This window comes from Urocitellus parryii, chromosome 5 (genome assembly GCF_045843805.1).
Source record: "Urocitellus parryii isolate mUroPar1 chromosome 5, mUroPar1.hap1, whole genome shotgun sequence".
Classification (NCBI taxonomy): Eukaryota; Metazoa; Chordata; class Mammalia; order Rodentia; family Sciuridae; genus Urocitellus; species Urocitellus parryii.
The window spans coordinates 53,294,106-53,308,126 of NC_135535.1; the positions used below are offsets into that span (position 1 = coordinate 53,294,106).

The 14,021-nt window shown below is 43.1% G+C and overlaps 1 protein-coding gene across 1 annotated transcript in view; it reads left to right on the forward strand.

Annotated features, from left to right (window-relative positions):
- Ppm1h (protein phosphatase, Mg2+/Mn2+ dependent 1H) overlaps positions 1-14,021 on the forward strand; it is a 256,218-nt gene that overhangs the window by 158,694 nt on the left and 83,503 nt on the right. Inside the window, exon 5 of the mRNA XM_026392985.2 lies at positions 7,507-7,591. Coding sequence (XP_026248770.1) covers positions 7,507-7,591 — 85 coding nt within the window. The remainder of the gene's footprint in view (positions 1-7,506; positions 7,592-14,021) is intronic.

The window sequence follows — 14,021 nt, forward strand, 5'->3', positions numbered from 1 at the left end:
TCTAGATTGTCAAGCTGTCAGGTGCCAAGAGGGTCAGCTGAGACAGTGAAACAAACTGGAAGGAATCTTCCAACCTTCATTCACTTACTGCAGTCTTACAGGCAAGAGACAAAGGAAAAAGACAGAGCCAGCTCCTTGGTGTTCCCTTCTCCCCCACGAGGTGCATTGGACATAGGCTTTGCAGCTCAGGCAGGAGGCAGGAGAGAATATCCCTGCCCAGGAGCTCTGATCTAAAGTCTCCAGCCGTTTTATGGATCTGGGGTGGGGGAGGAAGGAGAAGGGAAAGGACTCTGATGGAATAGTCCTGAGACAGCGCACAGAGAAGTGTCTCAGCAAGTGAGGCTAAGTAGGCAGCTAGGCACGGGAGGGCAGGAGTAGTCCTTGGCTGTGGGTCCCCTGGGACTGTGGCACACCTGCTGAGCACCAAGTCTGGGTGGAGAGGGCTTTGTGATTGTCTCTGGTGAGACCAACCCAAAGGACCACATACAGAAATTTGGCCTGGAATCAGACTCAATGTATGCAGGTTATCTATGTATGGTTTCTGTTGTTATAAAAACAAGATTGTACCACACATTACTTTATAACTCGCTTTTTAAATTTTCACATGATGTGCTATGACCTCCAAGTAACCAAACATACGCCTTGGCCCTTTTTTTTTTTTTAACAACCATATAATTTAGACTACAAAACAAGTTGTTGAGCAGTTCCTCTTTTGACATTAAGGCTATTTCCAGTGTTTCCCACAACAAATTATGTCAGAGCACGGATTCTCACTTGTGTATCTTATGTATTGAGTGTTTAATCTCTTAAGCATGTATTCCTAAAGATGAGAGGGCCCAACCATGGAATGCATAGTTATAATACATTTGAAATTTAATACATTTGAAAGATATAACCATTCCCATTAATTATGAGGATATGACTTTGTTCACTTACCCTATAAGAACCATGAGGTAGTGTTGATTTTTTTTCAATGTTTGCCAGTCTGATGAACAAAATTAGATGTTACTTTGGCTTTAATTTGCATTTTCCTGGACTAGCAGAAGATTGAGCATCTTTTCATATGTTCATTGAACATTTGCATTTTCCCTTCTGTTGATTGCCTAATGGTATCTTTATCAGCTTTTTTTCTTCTACTTGTTTGTCAAATGCCTGTCATTACTGTGCTGAGGACATCACGCTGAGGTGAGATATAACAGGGGTTGGTGTGATCTCCTTAAGAGAAATTGCAAAATCAAGCAAATATTTGAGCATTCCATTTTACCTTTTTTTTTTTCCACTTGACTACCTAACATTTTCACTAACTCTAGGAACAAAAAACAGGGTGTTTTCCTCTAAAATATATCTAAACTGATGGATGGAAATAGCAGGATTTTCTAGGAATTATTTTCTAAACTCAGACTGCCCATCAGTTAGGAATAATTTGCCTTTATCTCTGTGGTGACTACTATTTGGGAGGGGTCATTTGGAAAACTCTTCCAGTCTTTATTTCATCTTCCACCATCCTTACTTTTGACTCATAAAAACACATTAAACTGGGGCTGGGGCTGGGGAACAGTGATAAAGCACTTGCCTCACACATGTGAGGCACTGGGTTTGATCCTTAGCACCACAAAAAAATAAATAAATAAACAAAATAAAGGTATTGTGTCTGTCTACAACTAAAAAAACAAAATATTTTTTTAAAAAAACACACATTAAACCTCCTCAGTCACAATATAATGACACACCCATTTATTATATTGGGATTAACATGAAAACATAGACCTGAATGAAAGTCTCACCTTCACATTGGGAGACATGCCCAGAACCATCTCCTCTGCAGGGTAAGGGGTCCCAGGTGGGGGCTAGTTACCAATTGATTAAATCACCTCCAACACCTGGGAACTTCTCATTCCATCTTTTCCACCCTGAGTGGATAATGGAGCTCCATTCAAGTTGCAGCCACGGTAATGTCCATAGGTGAGGCCTGAGCCCCTAGGAGGCACCCAGCCCTCCTAGACCCTCATCACTGCCACGACTTTGCTTTGATTTTAATTTTCTGTCGGAGAAGCATCTCGTGAAATAATGAAGAAGCTGTGAAGTTCAGGGGTCTGTGATGGGAGAAGGCCACTTTAAAGGCATCTCTCCGCTCTATTGATTGCTTCTCTGAGGTTTGTCGGCCTTCGCCTGCACTCTGTTCCCTTTGAAACCCCTCTCCTCTCACTGCCCGGCTCTAGATTGGAGACCAGCACTCTGACAAATTGATCCCAAGATCAGAGGGGATGAAAGAGAGAGAGAGATCAAAAGGAAGCTAAGGATCACATGGGAAGAGGCACCACGGCTCAGGGCCCGGAAAGGTTGGCAGCCGGACACGCTGTCATCTTTAATCCATGGAGCCTCAGAAAGCAAGAACATGGAGTTCAAACAGAAGGGAAGAGTGTTCTGTACATGGACGGATTTAGATATAATTATCTATTTAAGAACATAATGAGCTAGGATTACCCCGGCAGTTATTGGAATTGAATGCTAATACTTTGTCTGTGAATTCAAAATATAGAAACAGGGTAAACGTGGTGGTCACTGCTGCCCTTGCTATATTCTCCCTCCCTGGCCCCTGAGGAGGGAAGCTCTGCCTCATTTCCCCGTGTCCTTCAAGTCACTTCTCAGCAATGACATTCTCTTAGGCCTGTTGTCTTTTTCCAACAACCAGTGGAAATTTGTATGTGTTTTTGAGGACTCAGACTCTCTACAGTTAATAATGTTGTTATTAAGAAAAGTCTTGTTTACGGCCTGAGTCTCTGGTACTTGCGCTGACCACCCAAGACCAGCTCATTGGCACCCACTCCATCACTTACCTCCTCAGCAAACACCCATTGCATGTCTGCCACATGCCAAACACTGAGCGTTGGAGATCTGAGACAATGACTTGGGCTCTGCCTGGAAAATATCCTCAGGGTAGTTAGAGACAAGTTTGGAAGCCAGCCATTGCAGCCAAGGTTTGTAAGGGCTATGGTGGAGCTATGACGACACCCCATGTCGTCACAGAGAAGGGGCATCCACAGCAGCTCAGAAGGACAAGGGAGGGCCCTCTGAACTGGCTTAGAGGGGAGTAGGTTGGCTTTTAGAAGGGAGAAGTAGATGTGAAAGGAGTAGCAAGAGTGAGGCGACAGAAATACAGGCAAGAACCAGATAGTGAAGGAACTCGGAAGGTCTGGGAAACCAGCAATGGGCTTTAGTTTGGGGATGTGGCAAGTGACAGTGGTGCTTTAAAATCACCTTGTGGCATGTTCTTATGTGTGGAAGCAAAAAAATCAATCTCATAGAAGTAGAGAATACCAGTCTCATAGAAGTAGAGAATACAATCGTGGTTAGGGAGGTCGGGAAGGGTGGAAGAGGATGGAAGAGGAATAACTTCTAATGTTCTATAGAAGATCTATAGTTGAGAACATTTAATTGTATATTTCAAAATAGCTAATAAGAGAAGATTTTGAATGTGCCCATCACAAATGTACCCATCACTCTACTCTCAGAGGTGTGAGGACTGTGGAGAGCTCCTGAGTCCTGCAGGCAGTCTCTGATGGAAACTGGAAACAAGGCACCAATAGTAGGAGTCATGGAAAGAGATTTATGTTAAAAACTGAAAAGGTGAAATCTACAGGATTGGATGCCTATTTGAACATGTGGGGTGAGAGACAGGCAACTAGGTGTAAAATAGTGTTGTTCCCTGAGGTTGGGAATTCTAGAAGTCCAATTTGAAGGGGTGGTGGGGACAGCATCATCAATTTGTTTGTGTTTTTTTTTTTTATTTTTTTTAAGAGAGAGAGAGAGAATGAGAGAGAGAATTTTTTTTAAATATTTATTTTTTAGTTTTCAGTGGACATATCATCTTTGTTTGTATGTGGTGCTGAGGTTCGAACCCAGGCCGCAGGCATGCCAGGCGAGTGTGCTACCGCTTGAGCCACATCCCCAGCCCCAGCATCATCAATTTGAACACTACACTAAGTCTGCAATTCCTGCAAAAATCCAAGTGGCTATATCTGTTGGTAACTGGCTGGTCCATGCTGGAGCACAACAGAAGCGTGCTGATTGGGAAGTTGATCTGAAATCATTGGCATATGTGATTGTTGAAGTCAGCTCATTGAGCCAATATCAAGGGAATACTATCAAGGCCAGCTTTGTGAGGAGAGCCAGCTTGTGAGAATGTGATCTGTATAGTCATGCAGTACCCCACTCTCCAAAGGAAGCCACATTCCATTTAGTGTCCTATCATTTCTATCTTGAAACTCTCAATTTTTAAACAAGGGGTCCTGCATATATATATTTGCACTGGACCCTGAGGTAGTATAGCTAGTCCTGCCTACAATGGCCTGGTACTGTGCACAGTGGTGGGGCTACACTCTTGGTCAAGTCAGACATCGTCCTTGCCTTAGGAGCTTATGCACTAGCATGGAAGGCAGACAAGTCCTCAGTTCCAAAATGTGACATGTTCCATACTAGGAAAAATACCAGGCTAAGGAAAAATGTAAGAGATGAGTTGAACCTAACCTTGGGGCTAAGAAATTAGATTTCCCAGGGTATGAGGGTAGTGAGACATAGTCATCCTCAGCACCAAAGGTGTCCTAGGAGGTAGAAGGAAAACCAGGAGGAAGAGATCCCCCGGAGCCAGTTTGGGAGAGATTTAGCAAATGCTACCAGAGAGATCAGAATGATGATTTTTTTTCCCAGTAAACGTAGCAACAGGGGAGTCATTTGATGATTCTTGTGATAGCAGCTGGGTGGACAGAGAGGCAGAATATGAATCTGCCACTGTTTGAGGGATCAATGGGAAGCAAGGAAGTAGAGACCCAGCATATACATACAAAGTGTTCTAGAGCATGGTTCTGCACTATAGGCAGATATCCATCCAGTGGAGAGAAAAATGGAAATACTGATGTTGGGAGGATTCTGGGGTGAGGAGTAATGGACAAACTAGCCCTAGTCAGGAAGAGAAGATGGCTTGGGGAGCAGGTAGATTTTCCAGGCAAAGTCCTCTCCTCTCTGTGAAGTCCATCTCACATTATTTAACTGAACCTCTGCTGCCTCTTGTTTCTGTTTTCCTCCTGCCTGAAGTTCAAGAAAGTGTCTCCCAAGTTCTCTCATCTCATCTTCTCTTTCATTTAGCCAATATTCATGGGGCTCTTGCTATGTGACAGACATGATACTCAATATCTGGAATATTCAGGAACAAGAAGCCCCTGACCTCCTGACACTCAGGTCCTGATTCCGTGGCCTGGTGGAACGCTGTGGGTTCTGTCCCAGTGGGCCAGGCTGTGTGGTGATCAGATCACTCTCTCCTGGGTCTGGGACACCCCAACCTCTGACTTCCCTTCCTTTCTCTTCTTCATCCTCTTTTGCTTCCTTCTGGGGTGTCTCACTTTCCTACTCTATACCCAGCAATCAGCTGAAATTTAGGGATCATGTAGAAAAAAAGAAAAAAAAAAACAAAGTAAGACTAGCTTGAAGCAAACCTTTGAAAGAAAAGACTCCTTTGGAATGTATGACATAACTTTCAACCCAGCTCCAAGGATCTCAAGGCCTTCACCTAGACCTTCCGGACTCCAGGTACCCTTTCAAATTCTCCAAGTTTCTCCATCCTCTGTCAAACCCTTAGTCTATTTTTGGTAGTAAATCTCAGCTCATAATTAGGACAGTGACCATGTGAATCAACTCCCATGATTTGTGAATGGTGAATATCATCTTTTGGGTTGCGAGTGAGGGGGTTGCATTTTATAAGTGGTTGTGGGCCTATAAGAAGGAATCAAATTTGTCACATTTTAGGCAGTATAATAATAGAAGGGATAAAGAATATTACAGTAAGAGGCGTCTTTTTTTTTGCAGAATTAGCTTCCCTACACTTCCATTTTCTCAAACTTCTACCTCTGGAGCCCTCAGTGCTCTAAAGCCCCCAAGATTTTCACTGTCATCTCCTCCCCTGCCTACACCCACACCAGTTTCTATGATAGCAGCAACTGGGGCACAGGTAGTCAGGGTTAGGAGCAGGGTTGTCATAGCTGGAACCATTATAGGGTTTGCTTCCAAGTTAGGGACTGCTTTCAAGAAAGAGACTGCCTCTCCAGGTCAGGAGAGAGGTGCCTGTGGGCTTTATAGCACAAAGAAGCAGCATGCCCTAGAATCAATGAGGCATCCACCAGAGCTGAAATCATGGAAGGCATCTCCCACGTCTATGGGTCCTCACTAAGAAGTGAGTCAGGTCTCAGGTCTCTGGGTCCCTGGTGCCAGGGAGTTGTTCAGATGGTATAAAATGCAGTTCCCTAAGCCAATTCTATTTGTCACAAAAACGATAGCCTTCTGCCACAACTGATGGATCGGTGGCTATAAAGTGGCTGTCAAGAGCCACTTCAGAATCAGAAGGTCTGAAAATGGGAGGCACCTCTGGGACCAGATCCAAGAAAAGTTGCTTCATGGTTATCGATCCTGCAGCCTCTCTTTTAGACATCAGCTTTGGGAGCTCTCTTCTCTCAGAAGTCCTTGAGTGGGCAATAGCTCTTGAGCACATTTTTCTGGAGAGTGTGAATTTTCTGATCCTTGAGACAAGATGAGAGTGGCTATCTCTGGATCTAGGATATTACCAAGGATGCTCAAGATCTAGGCCAGATGTTCTCAGATTTTAATGTGCTTATGAACTACCTGATGAGAGTCTGGGGTGGGGAATCTAAGATTCTACCTTGCTATCAATTTCCCAGGTAAGGCCAAATGCTCCTGGCCCATTGATCCTTTGAATAACAAGGGTCTGAAGTTGAACCATTCACTACATTGAACACTAGCCACCGGGGACTACTTAAATTAATTAAAATTAAATAATGTCAGAAATTTAATTCCTTGACTTCACTAACCACAATTCAAATGCTCAGTAGTCACTTATTTCAATGACGGACTCCACAGATAAGAATATTACCATCCAGGTGCAGTGACACACACCTATAATCCTAGCAACTGTGGAGGCTGAGGCAGAAGGATCTCCAAGTTCAAGGCCTACCAGGGGCAACTTAGTGAGGTCCTATCTAAAAATAAAATAAAGAGTTATGGGTGTAACTCAGTGATATAGCACCCCTGAGTGATGGTGTGAGGGTGTTACCATGATCACAGAAGGTCCTTTCAGATAACCGTGGACTAGAGTGAGCCTCTGCACCATTCACTTATTCACCATTCACTTATTCACTATTTATTCCCATCCATTTATTCACCAAGTATTTGTGGTGTGCTAAGTAATATGCTTGGTGCCAAGCATTAAAGCAATAGTGCCAGCCAGCAGAAAAAGTAATCAAAGTAATCATAAGCTGACCAGAATGCAGTGCACTTAAAAACAGAGATACCTCCAACCTCACAGGGGATCCAGAATTGCAGCACAGGTGGGAGGAGAAAGCCGGTCCTGGCATTTTGTGTGTGACCCGAACCACACCATGGTTGATCTTCATCACAATACTTATGAAATTGGCTGCTGACAATGCATTTTCACTATTTCAGGGCCATAATCATCAGAAATGGAGAAATCATCCCCATGTCTTCGGAATTCACCCCTGAGACGGAGCGCCAGCGACTTCAGTACCTGGTAAGAGGCATGTAGGCTTGGCAGAGGGCAGTGGTGTCAAGGATGGCATCAGAGCTATTTGGGAAGAATACACTGCTAGGACATGAGAGCGGGCCCACAGCAGTCAAACGACATATGGCATTCACTCCCCCACACACACCTTCTGGATCACACATCCTGGCTCCGTGTGTGACGACACACTCCACCTCCGTGAATTTATTATTGTGGTTGATTTTCTCCCATCTGTGACCAATTGGAGACATAATGTGCTGTGTTTCTTTTCATGGGTTGGTGTGCACAATGTGAAGTGCAGTTATGAAGAGTGCAGATACCTTCTAGGTATCAGGGACTCACTCTGCATCACATCCCAAGGAAGGCCCTCTGCCCACGTGGCAGCTCTGAGATCCTTCTCACACACATCATGCTGCATGCTCAGATGGGAAGTTCAAGGCCCCTTGGGAAAAGTGTAGATGTGATAAAATCCATTTCTACTCTGAAAATAGATTCTGTGTGTAGATCCTCCTCTTGGGGGTGAAATGGCTACGGGAGAAGGCTACGGGAGAGCTCTGCTTCCTTAAAAGTCTCATTTTTCTGGAATACAGAACAATCTGTGTCTTCAGAGTCCAGGGGCAGGTGTTAGGCATAGGATCTCAGTTAAAAGTGACTGTGGGAATCATTCTAGTTTCTTTGGGGTGAGCATCTCTGTGAATAGTAGAATGTGAAGGAAATACTTTCTTACCAACAGGATTTCTTTTTTAGACAACATAGTCAAGCAGTGACTATCTGCTCTTAGGAAAGAATTGATCTGCATGGCTCCAAAAGGACTTTGTTCATGTCTCTGAGTTTCAGTTTGTGCAAACAGACTGAATCTGATCACTTTGGTTGATGTATAAAGTTCCTGTGCCCATTCCCTCAATACCCTGGTCTCTGTGTTTGTCTTATTTTTTTTAACCAAGCTGTGTCACCATTGCTAGTTCCTAGTCTATGCGAAGGCAGAAATCCCAAAACAGTGGAAAATCTGCTTCCCTCTTTCACCTACTGTTATCTTCTAGCCTTTGATTGTTGTGTCAAGCAGATAACCTTAAAGCCACTCTTACAGAATCCAGACTCTAGGCCTCTTGTTTTCTTTGGTTGTCTAGACAGGAGGAGGGCATCCTTCGGCAGCTCACAGATCTTTATTCTGGTCCCCGCTCTGGTGTTCCAGGGCTGGATAGGTTTGTGCAAGTCTCTTAACCTTTCTGGACCTTGGTTTATCGCTTGTGAAATGGAGTGATAGACAAGAGTGTCACAAAGGGCCTTGGAGCAGCAAGGATTCCTCCAATGCAGCTCATCCCAGCTGGCCTCTTCACTACCTGCCTGGCTTTCCCTGGTCTGTCATTCGGGACCATGCAAGTGATCTTATTGCGGACCTTGTCACTCCCTGCCAAAAAGCCTTTGGCTGCCCACGACATACAGAACACAGGTCATGCCGTTGGCTGATCAGAATCCTGCTCACCTCCTGCACACCATCTCACTGTTGCCACCGCCCTGTCACCATGTACCCCATGGTAAATATCTATCTTCCACGTCCAGCACATGTCACAGTCTCTCTGACCTCCAGGCCTTTGGAAGCATGCTTTGTCTCTGCTGCCTTCCCTTTTCCACCAAGAGAATCCTCCCTCATTGTTTGAGACCCCAGCAAATGACACTTGTGGAAAGTGTCCACTAATCCTCCCAGGGAGTCAGTCCCCAGTGCTCCTACAGCAATGTCTAGAGGCCTGCAGTGTGGCTCATCACAGAGAAGATTTGGAGTCAGTGTTTGTTGACTGAGGACAGAATGGTTGCCAAGCAGAACCCTCTCCTCTGCCCTCTCTCGGGTGTCTCACAGCAGGGCACAAGACCTTTACCTCCCCTGCCCTCTTCTGTACCCCAACTTCATCACCTTCTTCAGCCTATTGAAACCTATTTCCTGTTCCCTCAGGTGTCTATTTTCTCACTAGAGGCAATGACTAATAATAGCCTGACTTTTTGTACCTTTCATTTTGAAATAATTTCATATTTTCTTGTTTCAGGAATGAACTTAGGAGGCTAGCCCTTAAGGAGGGATGAGAAGGCTGAAATTATTCAGATTTCCAAGTATCAGTGGCACATTTTGGGATAGTTGAAATAAGATGTGTGTGGCTTTGGATCTCAGCTTTGTCACATAACTGTGTGCATTATTTCCAGGAAGCAATTTAATGATCCCCAGTCTTCACTTATGGGGATAGAAAACCTCAGACGGCTACAGAGGGATTAAATGAAATTATATGTGCACAGTTCTTGCGTGGCACAAGAACTCATTAGCTATATTTTATTGAATCAAAGCCTTACTGCTTCAAATGTCTTTGTTTGGGCTACTATAACAAAATACCATGGACTGGGTGACTAATAAACAAAAGAAATTTTCATCTCACAGATCTGGATACTGATAAGTCTAAGATGAAGGTGTCACAAAATTCAGTGTCTAGTGAGGGCCTCTTCCTGCTTCGTAGACAGCTGTCTTTTGTTTGCAACCTCATGTTGGAAGAGACAAGGATGCTCTCTGGAGGCTCTTTTACAAAGGCATTAAATCCCATTCCTGAGGGCTCTACCCTTAGGACCTGATCACCTTCCCAAGGTTTTGTCACCTCCCAGTGCCATCACATTAGAGATTTGGCTTCAACATGTGATTTTTTTTTTTCTGTTCTGAGGATTGCACCCAAGGCATTGCACATGCAAGTATTCTTTCACGGAGCTACTTCACCAGCATTTTTTTAATTGTTAGCTAATTTGTTTATTTTCAAGACAGAGTCTCACAAAGTTAGCCAGGCTGGCCTTGAACTTGAGATCCTCTTGCCTCTTGCCTCAGCCTCCCAAGTTTCTAGGACTACAGGAATTCACCACCTGGTTAACATGAATTATATGGGTATGCAAACATTCAGTCTATAGCAAAACCCTATGGCCAGCAACCACACCCATATCCTTTCCTCTTTTGAACTTAAGAACAACTTCTAATGTTGCTAACATCAATGTGTATTTTGGTGTCACTCTTAGACCACTCTTGTCCACTATTCCTGTGGACACTATTAGCTCACAGAATTGAGCCTAGTGTTTAAATTTCCAAAAGATAATGTTGTCCGTATTCTTACTCCTAAATAAGATTATAAGTAAAACTTGTAACTAAACTTCTCAGGTTTATGACTAAAAATTTTCCTTTCAGACATCAGGGCTATAAATGCTCAGAACATAAAATGCCCTGGTTGTCCAACTTCTCATTCCTTTAGGAATCTAGGGATGTATACTTTGAAATGAACAGCTCCGGTAACAATAATCAAATGATGTGAATGTGACAAGGTATTTGAGAGAATAAGAGTATTTATATCATAAAATAATTTGGTGGTGAAATCTTTACGGTAAAGTACTTGTGAGAATTAGGAGGTTCATAGCATAAGATCTTGAAAAATAGCATCAACCAGGAAACCAGAGTGTGATGTGGACTTCCCAATCATAAGCTATGTAACCTCAGTCCCCTCACCCAGTATCTCTGAATCTCCTTTTCTCCTAAAAGAAACAGGTAATAGTGTTTCCCTTGAGATACTCAGAACATGTTCTGAAATGAAAATGAGAAGTAATTCCATGAAAATTCTCAACTTAGAATGGGTTATGTCTCTATAAACCCATCATAAGTTGAAAATACCTTAAGTCAATAGTGTGGCTAATTTCCCCAGCTTACCAAACATCAGAGCTTAGCGTTGCTTAACTTGCACAAGCTCAACACTTACATTAGCCTGCAGTTGGGCAAATCCTTTAGTACAAACCTGTTTTACCATAAAGTATTGGCTAGCTCATGTAATGTGCTACATACTGTGCTGAAAGTGAAAACCAGAGTGTTCATGTGGATTTGCTTTCATACTTTTGTAAAGTCAAAAAATCATTAAGTCCAGCCATTGTGAGTCAGGGACCATCTCTACAGTAAGTGATTTTAAGTGCATCTTAAAATCATAATCATTAGGATTAACCTACTTATTCCTGTTTTCTGAACACCTGTTCTTTGGAAGTCATGGTGAAACAGTTTGGTGAGTGATAGTTGTAGTGTCCCTTTTCTGTTACATGATCTCTTCCCTGTTAGTATATTGCTGGAAAATTAACAATGGATTTCTTGTTCTTAGGTCAAATCAAATTGTATATGTATAGTGTGTGAAGAACCACTCGTGAAAGATTTATCAAACCTTCTAAGTCCCTCGCCACATTGAGCAGAAGCCTGTAGTCGAGAGGCATCTGACTTGTAGAAATGGCTAATGGTGTTTTTAGGCTGGGGAGGGCGGCCAGAGCCCTTTGTACAAGAGCCATTTTGGTCTGCGTTGGTGAGGAATGTTCTTGGTATGCACAGTCCGGATGTTGGGGGATTATAGAACTGGAAGCAGATTACAAAATGATGGATGTGGCAGGCACGTTAATTCTGTTTGGTCTTGCATCCCGACCTCAGAGGGCCCTTCGTGCAGCTCTCTGGGTAATGTGAACTTTGTTTCGTAGATTCTCAGGCTGGGTGATTAATCGAGCACGCTTGCCAGTTTGACATGTTCACACAGAATGTGGCAGGTGTGTGACAAGGGCATCAGGGGCCCTGCACTCCTACCCCAGCAGTCAGGGAGAGCCACTGATCCTACAGTCATGAAAAAGCCTTGCTTTTTCGTAGTTGGGCTTGTTTTGTTTGTTTGTTTGTTTGTTTAGTATTTCCAGAGTGATTAAAATAAAATATGTAAGAGGGTCCACCAAGCTAGACAGAGTGTTTTGAATGGAGTCAGGCTCAGGTAGGAGGGAAGGGGGTCTGGTTTCTGGGTGTTTCTCAGCAGCATTGAATACTCAAATGCCAAAGCCTCCAAGAAATTGCCCCCACATTCGCTTCAGGTGATAGCCAGAAATGGATCTCCCTCAGGGGACCTCTACAGCCCCGAGGTGCGAGAGTGATGGCTTTCCCTCTGTTCTGCCTAGACATATTTATAAACTCTGATTTGATTACATTAAGATGTGCTGGTATCATCAAACCTTCCAACAATGTACTTCTGTCCTTGTAGAATAATCCAAGTCTGCAGTTGTTTTTCATCAAGGGCAATGCACAGAAGAGATGAAAGTGGGTTTCAAATACACATTTGATACATGCAAGTGCAACATTATCTGAGGTGATTTCTTGCAGTGTCCTTGGAACTGTCCCGGCTCTCTGTGCCGCCTCATTCTGTTTGTCTGTTCTCCCTGGTGTGAATCATGGAAAGACTTCAAGTGAACCAGCCTCTTGGCTCACTGGGATTTTTCCTGCTCAAGAGTTATCTCCACTGAAGTATTCCTTAAACCTGAGCCTGCTTTTAAGACAGGAGGCTATCACGGCGAGGCTCAAGTGTACTCATGAGTAAAAAGGACAGCATCACCCTTGCATCCCACTTCACCTTGAGAGCAGGATTAAACTGGCCAGCCTGGCTTTAGACACAAAGAGACAGCTCTCTGCTTTACTCCCTGGAAAATGTACAAATCTTGAGGAAAAAAATCCACCCAAAGCCATCTCCTTCCCTGTTTAATCCCCTTTCATGACAATGCATGAGAATTGCAGATTTTCTAATTAAATAATGGCAGGATCAAAGCTGTTGTGACATTTATCATATTTATGCAGAAATGTCATTTTGTGTTTTTCTTGGAAACCACATAAACCAGGCAGAGTATCATCAGGATTCAGTTCTATAACAACTTACATATACAAACTTGATTCTTGCTACTTTGAGATTTTTGAAGGACAAATTATGAATGAGAATTTTTCATGAAAGATTCTAAACCCATACTTATTAAGAACTCAGCCATTTCACATTTTCCCTTCACTTTTTTAACCCAAACCAAAATATTCTATTCCTTCTCTGTAAAATCAGGTGAGCAGCCTGGGCCCTGGAAGAGCTTTCTCATTTAACTATTAGCGTGACCACCAGTGGCTTGGCTGACATTATTAATTTCATTTCAATCTTGACCTTAGACTTCTACATGATAAATCATCTTGAATTATATGACTTCCAATGCTCCTCTTATAGTCTGATGAGATTCTTTTCTCCCTAAAGGCAAAAAAAAAAAAGGAGAGATTACTCAAAAAAAATTGTATTAGACACTGAAATTCTTCCTTTTGATAACTTCCTTCCAAACACTCAGAGGTCTGAACATTTAAAAATTAGTTTATCTGAAAGTTTTAGCTAGAGGACTTTACAAAATACTGCCTGTGTGGGATTCGCCATCTTATGGAACACATAAGAATTTTTACTTTCCATATTCTGCTGATGGGAATGGAAATTGGAACAACTCCTTTGGGAAAGGGCTTGGCAGTCAGTCCTAAACCAGAACATGCCCTGGCCCAGCAGTTCCACTCCTCGGTATGTACCTAGCAGAACTGTGTACAAATGTTCACCAAAAGACTCGAATGTGC